Source organism: Neopelma chrysocephalum, unplaced genomic scaffold, assembly GCF_003984885.1.
Source record: "Neopelma chrysocephalum unplaced genomic scaffold, ASM398488v2 Primary Assembly neopelma1_118, whole genome shotgun sequence".
Taxonomy (NCBI): domain Eukaryota; kingdom Metazoa; phylum Chordata; class Aves; order Passeriformes; family Pipridae; genus Neopelma; species Neopelma chrysocephalum.
This window is the reverse complement of record NW_020897780.1, coordinates 379538-395320: the sequence shown is the minus strand read 5'-3', so window position 1 is coordinate 395320 and position 15783 is coordinate 379538. Positions and strand designations below refer to the sequence as shown.

Sequence of the window (15783 nt, the reverse complement as noted above, 5' to 3'; positions counted from 1 at the left end):
CACCCCCGGACACACCCCCGGGAACCGGAGGGGCTGTGGGGGCTGCTCAGAGCGGGGTGAGGGGGGCGATGAGGGGCTCGGGGGTCTAAGGTGGGGTCTGAGGGGCTCAGGGAGGGTCTGAGGGGTTCAAGGGGGCTCGAGGGGTCTGAGGGGCTCAGGGGGTCCAAGGCGGGGCCTGAAGGACGAGGAGGAGGTTCTGAGGGGCTCAAGGGGGGCTCAGAGCGGTTGGGGAGGGGCCTGAGGGGCTCAGGGAGGGTCTGAGGGGGGTCTGAGGGGTTCAAGGGGGCTCGAGGTGTCTGAGAGGTTCAGGGGGTCTGAGGCGGGGTCTGAGGGGCTCAGGGAAGGTCTGAGGGGCTCAGGGAGGGTCTGAGGGGCTCCAGGAGGGGCTCAGAGTGGGGGTGTGTTTGTGTCCGAAGGGCACAGGGGGTGTCTGAGGAGCTCAAGAGGTCTGAGGGGTCTCAGTTGGGGTCTGAGGGGCTCATGGGGCAGTCGGAGGGGCTCAGGGGGAATCTGAGGGGTCTGGGGGGTGTTTAAGGGGCTCAAGGTGGGGCTCTGAGGGAATCTGAGGGGCTCAGGGGGGGTTCTGAGGGGCTTTGAGGGGCTCAGCCGTGTGTGGTGAGTCTCTGGCCCAGGTTGCCCAGAGGAGCTGTGATTCCCCATCCCTGGGAGGGTCCCAGGCCAGGTTGGACGGGGCTTGGAGCAACCTGGGCTGGTGGAAGGTGTCCCTGCCCATGGATGAGCTTTAAGGTCCCTTCCAACCAAACTGTTCCGTGATTCTGTGACATTTATTCAGCAATTCAGTGATATTTTATAGCCCATCCCCGCATCAAGTGTCTCCAAATCTCATTTCAGCTTCCAATTAAAAACTCTTTGTTGCATGAATAAAAATAAACCGTATGCACCGAGCAGGGTGAGAGCAAGGAATCCTCCTCCTCCTCCTCCTCCTCCTTCTCCTCCTCCTCCTCCTCCTCGAGTGTCTGACAGGATGAAGAGAGAATTCCTGGGGAGAGCCCTGGAGTTATGCAGTTCTAACAAAGCAGAAATGGGAAAGAAAAGCATATAAATTCCTGTGGAACTGCACTTGGTTTCTTTTGCTTCCTCTAGGAAACAAGGCATCATTTACTCCCTTCTGAACCAACCAGCCCCCTCTGCAGATCCATTCTGTGTGTCCAGATTAGTATCTAACAGTGAATTTTGGGGAAAATCAGCGGCTGGGCAGAGGAGAGAGATGTAAATCAGTGTTTTCCTGCAGGGCTCAGCAGTGCCCTGTTTTCCCTGGGAGCTGCTGCCCCTCAGCTCACATTGGCTGGGATTGTCCATAGCCCAGAGCTGCCCCTTATTCCCAATCCAGGGCCAGTTCATCCCTCTTTGTCCCTGTGCCAATTTTGCCCTTGGCACGAGCAGCTCTTTCCTCACCCTGTTTTTAAGGGGTGGTGCCTTTTTCTCTCCCAGTCTCCATCTTATCCCTCCCCAGCCCCTCCTTGTCCCTGCACCTTGTGCACCCCAGTTCCTTGTGTTTCCCTCAGAATTCCTTTCCCAGGGACGTGAAATCCACGGGAAAAATATTTCCCATGAGTTGCCTGACGAACACCTCCCCTTTTTCCATTAAAAAGGCTTTTCCATCCTCCTTTCCCTGGGCAGGAATGGCTGGAAATTTGCCTTCCCCCAGTTTTGTGGTGGGATTTGCCTGAGGACGCTTCTGCAGAACAAAATTGTGGCCAGAGCTGTAAAATCTCCACCAAATCACAGAATCCCAGGATGGTTTGGGCTGGGAGGGATCTTAAAGCTCATCCACCTCCCACTATCCCAGGGTGCTCCAAGCCCCGTCCAGCCTGGCCTCGGACACTCCCAGGGCTGGGGCAGCCAAACTGAGCCCTGTGAGCACTCTGGTTATCCAAGGAAACCCCGAATTCATGGATTGAGCACTGCAGCAGGTATTTTTCGGGACGAGGGATCCGTTGGGAATGCGTGGAACAGCCACTCACGTTGCCCTGCAGGGATCAGCCGACATCAGCCACGTCAGGAACTCGCGGTTCAAAACATCCTTCAGCCCTTCCGAGTCCTCCAGAGAAGTGAAGCTGCAAAAACATCCGTAAAAACACAGATGAGGGGCAGAACCAAAAACCAAACCCTGTGCTGGGCATCCCTTTCTCCCGATCCCCACAAGTTCACAGGGAGATTTTATCCTCTTATCTCTCCAACTGGGATAAACCCCCTCAAATCTTTAACCCCGTGTTGACACGGGGACGTCCTTGATCTTGGGAGTGTTTTGGCTGCTCGGCGGAGTCTCTCGGGCTCAGGGGAGGGGCAGGAACCACCCGGTGATCCCTCCCCGCATCCCAAATCCTCCCCCACAGGCGGAGCGGGGGAAGCGGCGGCCGCGCTCCCGGCTCCCAACAAAACATCTTTGTTCCCGAGGGAATTTCCCCCGCAACTCGCAGTTCTGTTTGTAATGCAGGACGTTCAGGAACACGCCGAAATTTATTTTTTTTAAATGAAACTAATCAAGCTGATTAATCTCGAGCATCAAAGGTTTCCCTTCCCCCTCCTCCCCTGCCCCGGAACAGGTTGGACAAACATCTGTCGGGACCAGTTTGATCCCGCTCTGGAGCAGGGGTCAGGCCGAGCGACCTCCCCGGATCCCTCAAAGCCCTCATTCCTTTGATTTGGGATTTTCAGGACGACTGGCAGCTCCGGGTGTCGGATTTTCCAAGTGCTTGGCCCCAGACACCCCTGTGAACCACAGCTCTGCTCCTTTCCCCCACCCTGCCGGCCCCAAACCCTCTTTTCTGACACCGTTTTCATGCGAAGGCTGCAAAAAAAACAACAAACACCCCCAGATCCTTGTTCTGGGCGACTGTCCCATGACCCCCTGTAGTTAAAAATCCCATTTTTTTCCTAGAAAACACCAGGATTGTGCCTGAAAAAGTGAGCTGTGTGTTTTAAGTGCTTCCCCCCCCCTTTCATGCCACCATTTCAGGACTAAGCAGCAGCAGCTTGTTGGGTTTTATGAAACCCCTCCACGCTGAAGGGTGAAATGAAAACATTTTTAATAATGTAATAGTCATGGTGTGTGTGTAATCATTAAGGTGATTACATCTTGGAAGTATTTTAAGGTGATTACAGCTTAAAAAAAACAAATAAAATCTGTGCCCTTTATGGGTTCCCTCGGATCAGGGATAAGCTGGGAAATTCCTCCTGGAATCTCTCCTGCCTGGTTTCATGTTTAGCTGGCAGGTTTTTTTCCCTCTAAAAGCAGCAATGGAAGGAAAAAATAATTTGTTTTCTCTTTTTAAACGAACTTGGTCAACACTCTGAGAGTGTGAACGAGTGGGGTTGGTTTTGTTTGTTTGTTTGTTTGTTTTTTCCTTTGGGGCGATTTGATCGAATCAAAACATTTGGCAGAAATGTACCAGTTTCACCTCATTTTAATCGAGAAATTTGCTTTCCAGAGGGCTTTGTTTTGAGCAGGTCAAAGCCCTTCTCTTTGGCTTCTCCACCCCCTCGGGGTTGAGGGGTGGATGTGCCAAAAATCCCTGCTCTGACCTCTGACGAGCCTGTGCTGACATTTGCACAACAAGACACCCCCAATCCTCCACACAACGTTTTTCCTTTTGTATTTTGTGAGAGATTTCAAAATTAGGCTTTTTTTTTTCTTTTTTCTTTTTTTGCTTTGCTCTTTTCCTCAGGAGACGGAGTCGCAAAATACAGAATTTCCTTTCCAAACCAAAAACCCTCCCGTTTTCCTGCGTGTCACCGTCACTCCCCAAGCCACTGAACACCCGGAGACCTCCTCCCTCCCCGCATCCCGACTTTCCCTCTCTGATCCCCGCCCTCACCTCTGGTTTCCCTTGGTTTTCAGAATCCAGGAGAGGAAATCTTTGGCTTCTTGGGTGCCCAGGTCCGTCCTTTGCCCGCCCGCAGCCGGTACCTGGGGCTCGGCTTCCCTCTTGTACTGCTCCACGATGCTGCTGCCGAGCCCAAACGGGAACAAGTCAGCCCGAAATGCCACAAGAGGGTGCCAAAATGTCGCTTTTCCACAAATCCCAGCTCCCTCCCACTCCATCTGCCAGGCGGGTTGGGGCAGGGAGGGAGATACCGACAGATCAGAAACGTTTCTGCCGCTTCGGGGAGACAAAAAGAAACCCAACCACCTGGAGAATCCAAGGAAAACCTCCTCGGCTCTGCGCTCTCCGGCTGGAATTCGGGATGCGGGAGCGCTGGGAGTCCGAGCACTTACTCGCTTTTCTTCTCCCTCCTGGCCAGCAGCCACTCCACGAAGTTCTTCTTGAGCATGTTGTCCATGGTGCGGCTGTAGTCGCTCGCCAGGGTGGCCTCGGAGTAGCGTCTCTGCACCGGGCGGGCACCGGGAGCCCTCAGGCTGGCACTGGGGGGAGAGCCCGGGGGCACAGGGAGTGAATCCCACTCTGGGCACAGTGAGCGAATCCTGCTCCGGGCACAGGGAGTGAATCCTGCTCTGGGCACAGGGAGCGAGTCCTGCTCCGGGGACACAGGGAGTGAATCCTGCTCTGGGCACAGGGAGTGAATCCTGCTCTGGGCACAGGGAGTGAATCCTGCTCTGGGCACAGGGAGTGAATCCTGCTCCGGGCACAGAGTGAGTCCCGTTCCGAGCGGGAGCGCTCCCGGGGCGGGCTCGGGCTTGGGTCACACCCTCCCCGCAACCCCCGAGGGTTTTGGGGGCACTTTTACCCTCTCCCCTGGTCCAGGTGGCCCTTCCCGCCCTGGGATCATCCATTTTTCATCCAATTCCAGCTGGGATTTGACAGCTCAGGAGAACACGAGCTCTGGGCATTTGCTGCTGCTCTGGAATCAGGGTGGATGTCCCGATCCATTCCCCTCTGAGCTGAGGCACCCACTGTGCTCAGGATCCCCCTTCCAGGGGGAAAGTTCCCCCCGTGCCCTCGAGAGGCTCCGAGGGAACGGCAGGAGCCAGGGATGACCCCGAGACCAGCACGGACAGAGCTGCTGGACACCGAGTTAGCAAAGGATTTCAGGTTTTGATCGGTTTTGGAGTTGTTCTCTGGGATTGCAGCAGTTCCTGCTGCTCTAAAAAGGAGTTTTTTAGGTCTAAAAAGGAGTTTTTTAATATCTTTTCGGGTGACAGCTGGAAATTTTCTATCAAGAGAGGGAAAGTCTTTGTTGTCTACCTGCTTTATGTACCTGGTCACAACTTCAGAAGCTCCCAAGAACCGGGTGCCCTCTGGCCCCACTCATGGGAGGTGATTACATCTTGTTCTTGTTCTCAGACAACCTTTCTCTCCCTGGTTGACTTCCAGCTTGTTCCTCCCAACCCACAGCCATGAAGTTTGTAGGGAAAACATGGGAGTTCCTGGCTCTGGCTCAAAGGCTCAGGGCTTTGGTTTGATCTCCCCCTTATCTCCTGCTCATCTCTGTACCCGGGATGTCTCTGATCCCAGATCCACCTCGGGACTCGTGTTCTCAGCTCCTCACCAAGGTGCCAATGGAAAGGGTCCATTTGCCTCCAGAGGAGCTGGAAAAGGCTCAAAACACACCGGGAGCTTTCCAAAACACTCGGAGAGTGTTACTCACCCCGAGACGTTCTCCTCCATCAAAACAAAGCCCAGGGAGGCGACGAGCAGAGAGAGAACCTTGAAGGACTTGAAGGACATTTTCCTGGCGGGATTTTCCGTCCCAGAGCAGAGGGAGATCCGGGTGTCCAGCCCCTGGAACACACAGCAGTGACAGGGCTGGGGGGTTGCTGGGCACGTGCCTGTGCCTGTGAACGTGTCCCCTCAGCCCTTGTGCTTCCAGCAGCCTCCTCCAGCCTCCCAATCCCAGTCCAATCCCTCTTTCCCTGCCGATTCCCCTTCCCGCCGCGGTGCCTTTGAGTGTCGCTCCCCTAAACTTTTATTGTGCCCATCAAATTCCCGGTGGGTCTCACATTCCCGGGGGGAAGGGCTTTGTCCTGCCCCGTGTTTCCAAGCTGACCCCGTGGGTACCTCATTGTGCTCTCGGGGTCGGCTCAGCCCCGAGCCCGGGAACGGGAACGTCCCTTGGATCAGGGAATTCGGCAGCAACGACACCCTGCTCGTCCCACCCTGCCCTTCCACGGGCTCTGGGAGCCTGAGCTAATTCCTGGGGGGTTTTCTGTTGGGGTGGATGATGCCTCATGTAGGGACTGAGCATCAGCTATGAAAAACATCCCCTGGGCAGTGACAGGAGCAGATTCCAAGATTTATTGGTTTCAAGCTGTTCCTTGTCCTCGTGTCCACAGTCCCACAGCCCTTGGACATCTGAGCTCGTTTAATTGCTATTCCAGCACTGCAAATTCCACACAAAAACGGGTTTGATCCTGGCTCAGGGGTGTTTTGGTTGTCCCTCACCTCACCTTTGTTATATTTATTTATGGAAAAGGGAATAACGACACCGGGAAAGGTCCGGATCAGAACTCACGTCTCCCACCCCTCAGTGATTCATTCACACACGACAGATCTTTATTCCTCTGAGGAGTTATTTGTTCTCTTCCAACAGCCCAATTATAGTTTTGGAGAGAACAAGAATTTGCAAGTTTGGATGTTGTTGTTGGAATTTCGGCACTCGGATTTTTTTTTTAATCTTGGGGAAAAATCAGGACATTTTTACGGATGTTTTCAGCCCTTCCTATTAAGTGAGAAAAACACTAAAGGGGTTACATTATCTTAGATACATCGAGTTCCTCTCAAAAGTGAGGTGTAACACTAAACACGGGCAAAGCCCCTCATTTCTTAGAGCTAAAGAAGCAAAAGACAAGCAGTTATTGAGTAACAAACACTGACTGGGAGCAGAAGTAAATTTGGTTACACGAAAAGCTGAGGGGTATTTTGATAAGAGCAGGGGGAAAAATTCATGATGAAATAACCGACATTTTCCCTCTTATTTTTCTTTTCATTTCACATCTTTGTGATACAACTGTGGGTGGAACGATGGACCTGAAAATATCGAAGCTGTGCCAGAACAGGGCAATTATTTATGGAACCAGGAGAGGGAACGTGGGGTAGCCCTGATTTTAGGGAAGGGCAGAACTCCCTCCCCGCAGGATTTACCCAAACATTTCCATGAGCTGTTGGAAAACTGTTTTGGGTTAATCCAAGAGCCCTTTGCCCGTGGACACCGACCTGGAGCAGCTGAGCTCTGCTTGCCCTGCCTGGTTCCCCGGGATCCCTGCCCTGGTTTGATCCCAGGATTTGATTTCTCCCCAAAAAGAGGGGGATCCTTGCAACACCCAGGTCTTCCAGTCCCTGTGTGGAACCATCTGCTGTGGGAAAAGCGTTATCCCTGATTTCTCCAGAGCTGAGAGGTCCCCCAAAGCAACCCCAAAGCAATTATTTCTCCCAGTTTCCCTGTGCAGGCACAAACCCCAACCCATTATTTGCCATTTTCTCCCCTGAAAGAACCGTTTCCCTTTGCAGCCCAACGCATCCAAAGAGAGGCAGACATGGAATTCCTTACCTTCCTCCTGCCGTGGAGCTCCCAGAGGATTCCAGGTGCTGAGCAGAACCTTTGGGGTGTTTATAAACCCTCAGCTGTGCAGGACCAAACCCACTCCCAGTGGGTAAACAGGAAATCCAGCCCCTAATCAGAGCAATTCCGACCCACTTAGAGCTGCTTCATTGGGTCCATTGACCCCCAGAGCAGGGAAATAACCTTTTTAAATATGTTTACATTAATGGCAATTAAACCATTATGTATCACAACCCAGTTATATCACAAAATCAGCACTGGGAGCTTAATGCACTGCTTTAAATCTGAATTCCACGTAGCAACTCCTTCCACGGTAAAACCTTCCTCAATTTCCATCTTTTCTTTTGCCACAGAGAAATCCAACCTGCTCCCTCTTTTTCTTACAGGGGGGAAGACTTTGCTCAAATTATTGGGTCCCACCATTGTTATTTCTGTCACCATCAAGCCCAGGGGTCTGAGACTCCCCAGTCCAACATCTGCTCCCCAAAATGTGGCTCCAAGAGGAGAAAACTCGGGATGGGGAGCAGCAGACAGGAAATCAGTAGGGAATGGTGAGGCAGCCCTGAGTAATGGGGTGGAGGGTGTTGGGGTGATGGGGAGCAGCTGGACCTGAGCCCCCGTCGGGGTTTTCCTGCCCGGAGTGAGGGATGGAGCTTCCTGGGGGATCTGCAGCTGGGGGGGACACGGGTCAGCGAGGCCACCACCTCCCCCTGCCCCTGCCCAGCTGGAGCCAGGGCAGCAGCTGCTCTGCACATGTGGGTTGTACCAGGGGGGCACAGGGGGGGAAACCCACTTCCAGCAGCTCTGCTGGGATTCCGTGCCCGAGGAGAGTTATCCCGGGGTCAGACCTGCCTCGCTCCCCCGGATCTCTCTGGGAGGGCTGGACCCATTTTAACACGGGAGTCCTGGTTTGGGATTGCCCCCAGGTGTGTTCCTGCTGCTGTGGGATCCCATCCCATCCTGCTGGTGAAGGAGCAGGGCAGGATTCCCCGGGTTTGCTGCAGCCTGACCCCCATCCCAGCTCTGCTCCCGTCCTTCCCGCGGTGCCCGTGGTTCCCATCCCAGCGGTGCCCGTGGCTGCCTGTGCTGGCTCCCAGAGCACATCCCCGGCCCCAGCCCTGCTCCTGGAGCAGCCTAAACTTTTGGAGGAGGTTATCCAAGTTCCAACCTTCCCCTCGGGTCTGCCAGCCTTGTTTTTACGGAGCTGCTCGGAGCGTTCACCCCGCGCGCCCGGAGCAGGAGGAGGGATGTGTGGATCCTCCCAGGTTTGTGCTGGCTCAGCTGCATCAGGGATTTGGGTGGGAAAGAAGAAGGATTTCTGCTCAACAGGGCTGAGCAAGAAGCAATTCCTTAGTGGAATTGCAGTGATAGTGGCAAAACAAATGTTGGTGGCTTTGGTTTCGTGGAGACACAACCACGGCGGATCTTGTCCCCAAATCCAACGGGATGAGCTTCGTGTCTCCACACAAACTCCACCCATTTTCCACTTTCTTTCTAAAAAGTGAGGGTTTTTTTTCTCTTTTGGGACAGAATATCAGACAGAGCCTGGTTTCAACCCCTGTATTCCTGCCCCAGGAGGGCTGGGAATGATCCCCACGTGGCTCTGGCAGAGCCCAGCTCTCCCTGCTCCAGAGTTACACAACTCCCAGCCTCTCCAGCAAAACTCTTGCACCAATATTGCACCCAGAGAAAGGCTCAGAGGGATGTTATTAGTGTAGATTAAGAGTCCAGAGCTATTAGGGAGTAATTACTACTTTCACAGCAACTACTTAACCCGTGGCTTAGTCCTTCAGCCACCAGCCACAAGCCAGGGGCTGCAAAAGCTTTTCATCCAGGCAGGAACATCGTGCCTGCAATAAATGGTGCCCTGGAACAGCTACAAGTGACCAATTTGCACTCCTGGCACAATGGCTAATCAATAAAATGGATTATCCTGATATCTTTATTATGTGTATTCTGGGTCCTTCCCTCCCAGCCAACCCCTTGTATCTGGTTTCTCCCAAGTGCAGCTGATTTGTTTGCCTCTCATTAAGTGCCTCTGTGGGGTATAAAGTTAATAATGGGTGAAATAAATATCCAGCAACGTTCAGTGTTGACCTGGGGGTTGGAGATGTGGCTGTGCCAGGGCAGCTGCTCGTGCTGGGGCAGCAGAACCACCCCGAGGTTCTGATTCCAGACAAAAAAACCCCAGACAGGAGGAATTTGGTTCCAGGGACAGGTGTGGGTGTGATTTCCAGGGGTGGATGTCTCGGTGCTGAACCTCCCCGTGCCCCTTCAGCCCTGGGATGTGCAGGGGTGACAAGTGCTGCCCTCAGGAAGGGCCACGTGTCCCCCTCCTGCTTCCCCCGGGATAACCAGGGGTTCTCCCAATGGATGATCCAAGCCCTGCCCTGTTCCAGCCTCAGAATCATTCCAGCTCCTGATCCAGCGCTGATTCCGTTCTGGACTTTGCTGCTGTCGGAGGCTCGGGAGCTCAGAGCTTTCCCTGGGAGCTCCTTCCTCTCCCTAAAATCCCAGGAACCTCTCACAGAGGAGGAAACTCATCATGTTTTGTTCTCGCTTTCCGTTACACCTTTCCAGAGCACAAATCCCAAACAGGAGCTTGTTTCCCTCAGACCCTGATCCCACAGCCCGTGTCCAGCTTTCCCCTCCCTTCCCAGGGATCTTCCCAGGGCTCCGTCCGGGTTCCCGTGTGGAATCTTCTGGCTCTGGCACAGCAAAGGGAAGGGAATGATCCCAAGGACTCTGCCAGGGAAAAGCAGCACAGAGAGAGCAGCTCTGGCTCCAGTTGAAGGCAGGGAGGGTTTGCCCAGCTCCTCATCCCATTCCCTGTGCTCATCCCATTCCCTGTGCTCATCCCAGCCCAGTATTCCCACCGAGCTGTGCTGGGGACACAAGGGATGCCTGGATGGATTTCCAGGGATCTTTGGAGCACCAAACAGCACTTCCACCACTTCATCCTCCCTCCTGGGTTCAGACCTGCCTCCCCCTCCGGTGCTGGGGGGAATGGAACAGGTTTGTTCCCAATGGCAACACCCCAGACATGTTTTTAAACACCAATCCACCCTTTCCGACTCCAAACAATCCCGAGGGCCTTTCAAGGCACCAGCGGTGGTTCTCCAGGAATTCAGCTCACTGGGGTGGATGTCTCGGAGCCTTCCTGGTTTCCAGTCCTTTGGGGAGGAAAACAAAACCCCACAACAACTAAAAATGGGAACCAGAAAACATCGGGAATATGAAATTCCCCTCGCTGCTCACTCTGATTGTTTCTTTTCCCCCAAATCCTCGTTGTTCCCCGGGGAGCAGGGAGCAAAAACACACACCCAGTGCCCACCTGCCTTTGGAACTGAATTCCAAATTTTTGTTTGAAACATCCACATGGGGAAGGTTTATTGGGACCATCGAGCTGCATCTAAAAATCCCACAACTGCAACTTCCAGCTCTGCTGTCGCTGCTTCCAGAGGCTGGAGGGATGATCCAGGTTTGCTCTGGTGTTAAAACTACCTGTGCTCCAGGTGCTTCACCTCGTGGCAGCCGTTTTAGTGGGGAAAAATATCCTTTATTCTGCCTTGGAGCAAAGGCAGAGCCCGAACGGAGCAGCTGGAGAGGCAGGAGCTGCAGGGAACAATCAGTTCCTGCTCAATCCCGAGCCTGCAGCAGCAGGACAAGGATTCCCCACCCAGCCCAAGTGGCCGGTTCAGTAACGTGGAATTATTTCCATCTCGTGCCCTTTCTGCTCCCCAACGTCCCTTTTCTGGGCAGCACCAGGGGTTTGGGTCAAGGTTGGGATTGTGAAGTGACCTACGTGTTTTTTAAGAGTGACCCACAACAGAAAGTGTTGCCGTGGAGTTTCCCACCCCCCGGGATCCACTTGTTTTGGGTAGGAAGAATTAGGGAGAAAGGCTGTGGAAGGAGTGGCTGAGCTTTCCCTCTCGGGGGTTGGGGAAGTGGAGGGATGAAAGCAGAACCCGCCGCTCTCGGGGGGATTTAAACGGCAGCTGGGAATTGTAGGGCCCCCAAATTCCTCCTTAAACCTGAGATAAACCCATTTATTCCAACCTGAAGGGAAATCTGGTAAAAACACCCCCCCGTCAGCTGGAAGGAAAATGTTTAATCTGGGCTTGGGAAGTGCTGCAAATGTTGGGAGGGGGGTTCAAAGGAGCGGCTCCGACTGGAAACAAGGTCAGGGGGAGTTCAGCAACGGCAGGATCCATCCCCCACGAGGCTTCCCCAACTCTGCTGGTTTAGTTTATCATCCTACCAAGACCAAAACTTTCCCCCCTCTGCTCCAGCCATCTGTGGGAGAATCTGCTCCAGCTGCTCCTGGGGGGTTTTTGAGGAGGAAAACCCGAATTGACAGGTTTGGAAAGGTCTGTCCTGAGCAGCAGTGGCATCTTCAGCTGAGGGAAAAATTCATAATTCAAGGGATTATCTCAACAGCAACTTTTCAGGGTTCCTCCTGATAAGGAATTTCCTTCCCTCACATTCAGACTTTACCACTCACACAAAGAAAATCACTGTAAAACACCCCCCCGCCCCCCAAAATGAACCATTTCCATTGTGTGTGGAGGGGGGAAAAATGAATGTATTCCAAGCAGCTTTGTTTGGTTGCAGTTTGAACATTTCTCTGCGTGTTCACAACCCCCCCAACGGGGAATTGGTGCTCCAGGAGGGCTGGGAAGCAGGTCTGGGAAGCAGGTCTGGGAGGCAGGGCTGGGAAGCAGCTCAGGGGGGGGCTCAGCTCCTGCCCTGGTGGGAGCCCAGGAGAGGAAAAGCAGCGGCTGGAGAGGAGAAGCCAAAGGGTTGTTTGGTTGTGGTTTTCTGTTGGGTTCGTCTGAAAGGGATCCCGGGTTTTTGGGGGCAGAAGTGGAGGGTTTCTCGGGCTGGGAGTTGACTCTGGAGGCAGAGCCGAGGGCGGTGTTTGCTTTGTTTTCCAGCGAAGCACTGAAATGTTTGGGGAAGGGGCAGCTCCGGGAGCGAGTTCCAGGTTTAACCATTTCCACCTTCCCTCCTCCTCCTCCTGCTCAACTTCCCAGTCCTCGGGGAGCCAAAGGGCTCTTCCCCTGGGGCTGGGGATGCTCCTCTGCTCCAGAGCTCCAACAGAGCAGCATTCCAAGGGCACGGGGATGTTCCAGACACAGGGAGAACCAGGAGATTCCCAAGAATCCACCTCGAGCCTTAATTTTGTTTTAAAGCAGACTGAGGCAAGTTTTGCCCCTTGACAGATTTATCAACGTGGGGTTTGACAAACTGGATCTCAGATATGAGCAGCTTTTTCCAGTCAGGAATATTTTCCACGTCGTAAAAAGTGAACAAAAGGTGGTTTAAACTGGGATTCCACTTAAGGAAAAGGAAATATTTCCCAACTGTGACCCTGACTCTTTTTACCCTGTTGAGTTCTCACCTGTGTTTTTAAGGACAGCTTTGCTGCATATTCAGATTATTTCTGCTTGTTGAGATTTGATTGGAACAGGTTCTGCCCAAAGAAAATCCTTATTTTTGTTTTCCCTTATGACCTGTGTATTCTACTGAAAACTTTCAGCCCTTATTTATTGGGAAACAATTAATAAATATTTTCAAACTTTCAGAAATGAAGATTTTTTCCCCAAAGTTTCTGAGGTTTCTGAGTGCATATTTAATATTGTCCAAATTAAAACCTGGGGGTATCACCAGAGATTAAAAAATAATCACACCCCCTCCCCCCAAAAAAAATCAAATTAAAGAAAGATTTAAATGATAACTGGAAGAAAAATAAGAGAATATAATCTGTTCTTGTTTACAGCTAAGCTGTCATAAAAAATAGTTTCTATTTTAGATATATTTTTAGATATATTCTGCCTCAACAACACTTCAGCAGCCTGCAGGGATTACACAATTTTGTATCAAATCCCCATTTTGGGGAAATCTCAGCTTCACTTTTCACCACCCAGTTTCAACCTTCTCCCTCAAGAAATTTCCCCCAACTCCCAAGTGGCAACAAAAACCTCTCTGAACCTGCAGATAAATTGTAAGAACCCACCAGGACCATTTCTGCCTGACCCAGAGATTCCAACCCCTTTTAAAAAAATCCCACTTTCCCCCAAATCAGTCCTGAGGTGTTCAATCATCAGCAGCTTTGTGCTGGTGGGAGAACGGGGCAGTCAAACTTCAGCACGTTCCTAAACCCACACAAAAATCAACTTTTCAGGGGGGTTTTAAACCCTAAACCCTCAACCCCCCCCCCGGAGAAGCTGCAGGGGGAGGAAAAGGCCCCGGAGGGTTCCCCCAGTGCCCGGGTGCAAACTTGTTGCTCAGGCTCCAGAAATCCCCCTGGAATTCTGTGGCAGTGGCTGGAGAGGTTGGAATCAGCCGGGAGGGAACCGTTTCCTTTGGGATGGGGAGGGGGAAGCGGGGCAGGGGCACTCGGGGGGTGGGTGGGGGCAGCCCCTGTGCCCCCCCAGCAGATCAATGATCTGTTCCCTGCTGTTTGCATTCCCTGAATGCTTCCCATCTGGAATCTGGAATGCTCCAGCCAGGGCAGGGGGTGACTGATAGCCCTGCTTGCTTCTCAGCTAAATTGAAGACTTCCCTCTTTGTTTGCACTTTTTTCCCCCCTTTTTCCTTCTCTCTTTTTTTTTTGTTGTTGTTTCCTTCGTTTCATCCTCTCGCCCAGGGTTGTGTCACAGGGGGAAGGTACCGAGCAAACCAATAAAAGCAACAACAAAAGATTCCTGCTCAGGATTGGGGATGGATCCGAAGCAGAGAGGGGATCATTTATTTTAACTCTGCTTTTTTTTGAGGGGGGAGGCACAGCAGGAAAGTGCCCGCTCGTGTTTTCACTCAGGGAGGGCTCGAAAACGCACTTTCTGAGCTGCAGGAAATTCATTTCCCCAATTTCATCGCTCTCCTCTTTTCACCTGCGAGTTTGGAGCTTGGGTTACACCCTGGAAATCTCAGGAACACGCACGTGGAAGCAGCAGAGCCCCTCCAAAGGCTGGTTTGGTACCTCCAGGAGAGCAGCTGGAAAGGATGGGAACCGAACTTTCCCTGGTGAGCAGCAGCCACAGGGTGGGAAGGCAAAAATCCCGGGATCACAGAACGAGCCGGCTACAGGAGGGAAAGCTGAAGGCTCTTTTTTTTTTGCTTTAAATAACCATTTCCCAGGATTTTTATCATTCCTTTTGATGAGTTTCCGAGGAGGTTGGGGCACAGAGCACACACACACACACACACACACATACACACACACACAGACACGTCTTGGGGTTTTTTTTTCTCTCTCCAGGTTTTCCAAAACTTCGGATCCGCGAGTCGCATCAAATTTATTTACTAACAAATTCCCCACGTGGCTCTTCCTCGAAAATAAAAAAAAACCCAAATAAAACAAGCACAAATAAATAAATATTCAGCTGAGAATAAAAACAACGAACTGCCACAGGAACCCGGCACATCCCAGGGAACGACCGGACCTGCGGGGCGTGCGGGGGGTCGCGACCACCCCCCCGAATCCCCCCCCGAGAGCCGCCCGGATGCGGGGGGTGGGCGCGGACCCGACCGGTCCCTCCGCGGGCAAAAATAAAAATAAAAATAAAAATAATCGGCTCTTTGGGAATTTTAAAAAAACGTTCAACAATTTTTTTTGGTGGCGGGCCGGGGGAGGGGGCGAGCGGAGCCCGCGGGCGGCAGCGAGTTCTCCTCGTTAGGAGTTAATTGCGGCGCGGAGGGGCCGCTCCTGCCTCTACTTGCAGCGCGGAGGGAGGGGAGGAGGGTGCGGGGGGAGCCGCGGCCGCCCCCGGTCCTTCCCCGGCCCCGCAGCATCCCGGCCCCGACCCCCGGGGCTGCGGGGACCCTCCGGACCCCCGGGACAGAGGGGACCCTCCGGCCGCCCCGTCGGGGAGGGGGGAAGGCGGGAGGGGGGGGATCGCTGCTATTTTCAACCCATCGCGAGCCTAAAAATAAAAAGTCTCCAGAAAAGGCAGGCGGGGAAAAAAAAAAAAAAAGGGGGGGGGGGGGAGGGGGGTGGGGGGGGGGGCAGCGCCGCTTCGACCCCGTCGGGGAACGAGCCGACCCTCCTCCAGCGCGGGGCCCTTTTGTGCCGGGAGGAGCCCCCCGCCCCCTCCGCCCCCGAGGGGCTTCCGCGGGGCTGCACACGAAGGGCTTAAAACAATGCCGGGGACAATCCCCGCACCCCCCGGGCCGGGGGGGTCCCGCAGCCGCCCCGCCGGGCAGGGCCGACCCCCGGGGAAGGGAGGGGGGGGGGGGGTGTGAACCCTTCCCCACCCCGACCCTCCCCAATCCACCCCCCCCATCCCCGCTCCCCTG

General features: G+C 53.5%; 1 protein-coding gene across 2 annotated transcripts; it reads right to left on the bottom strand.

Moving 5' to 3' along the window:
• Window positions 1–771: 771 nt before the first annotated feature.
• GIP (gastric inhibitory polypeptide) lies at window positions 772–5699 on the bottom strand. 2 transcript variants are annotated; one of them, XM_027697091.1, is made up of 5 exons: window positions 5572–5699; window positions 4241–4387; window positions 3840–3971; window positions 1986–2078; window positions 772–1028 (listed from the first exon to the last, which is right to left on the bottom strand). In XM_027697091.1, the coding sequence occupies exons 1-5, from the start codon at window positions 5649–5651 to the stop codon at window positions 1019–1021; spliced, it is 462 nt and encodes a 153-aa protein (XP_027552892.1). In that variant the 5' UTR covers window positions 5652–5699; the 3' UTR covers window positions 772–1018. The 2 variants fall into 2 exon arrangements, with proteins under 2 accessions (XP_027552892.1, XP_027552893.1); XM_027697092.1 differs by having other exon boundaries at window positions 4241–4381.
• Window positions 5700–15783: the final 10084 nt, after the last annotated feature.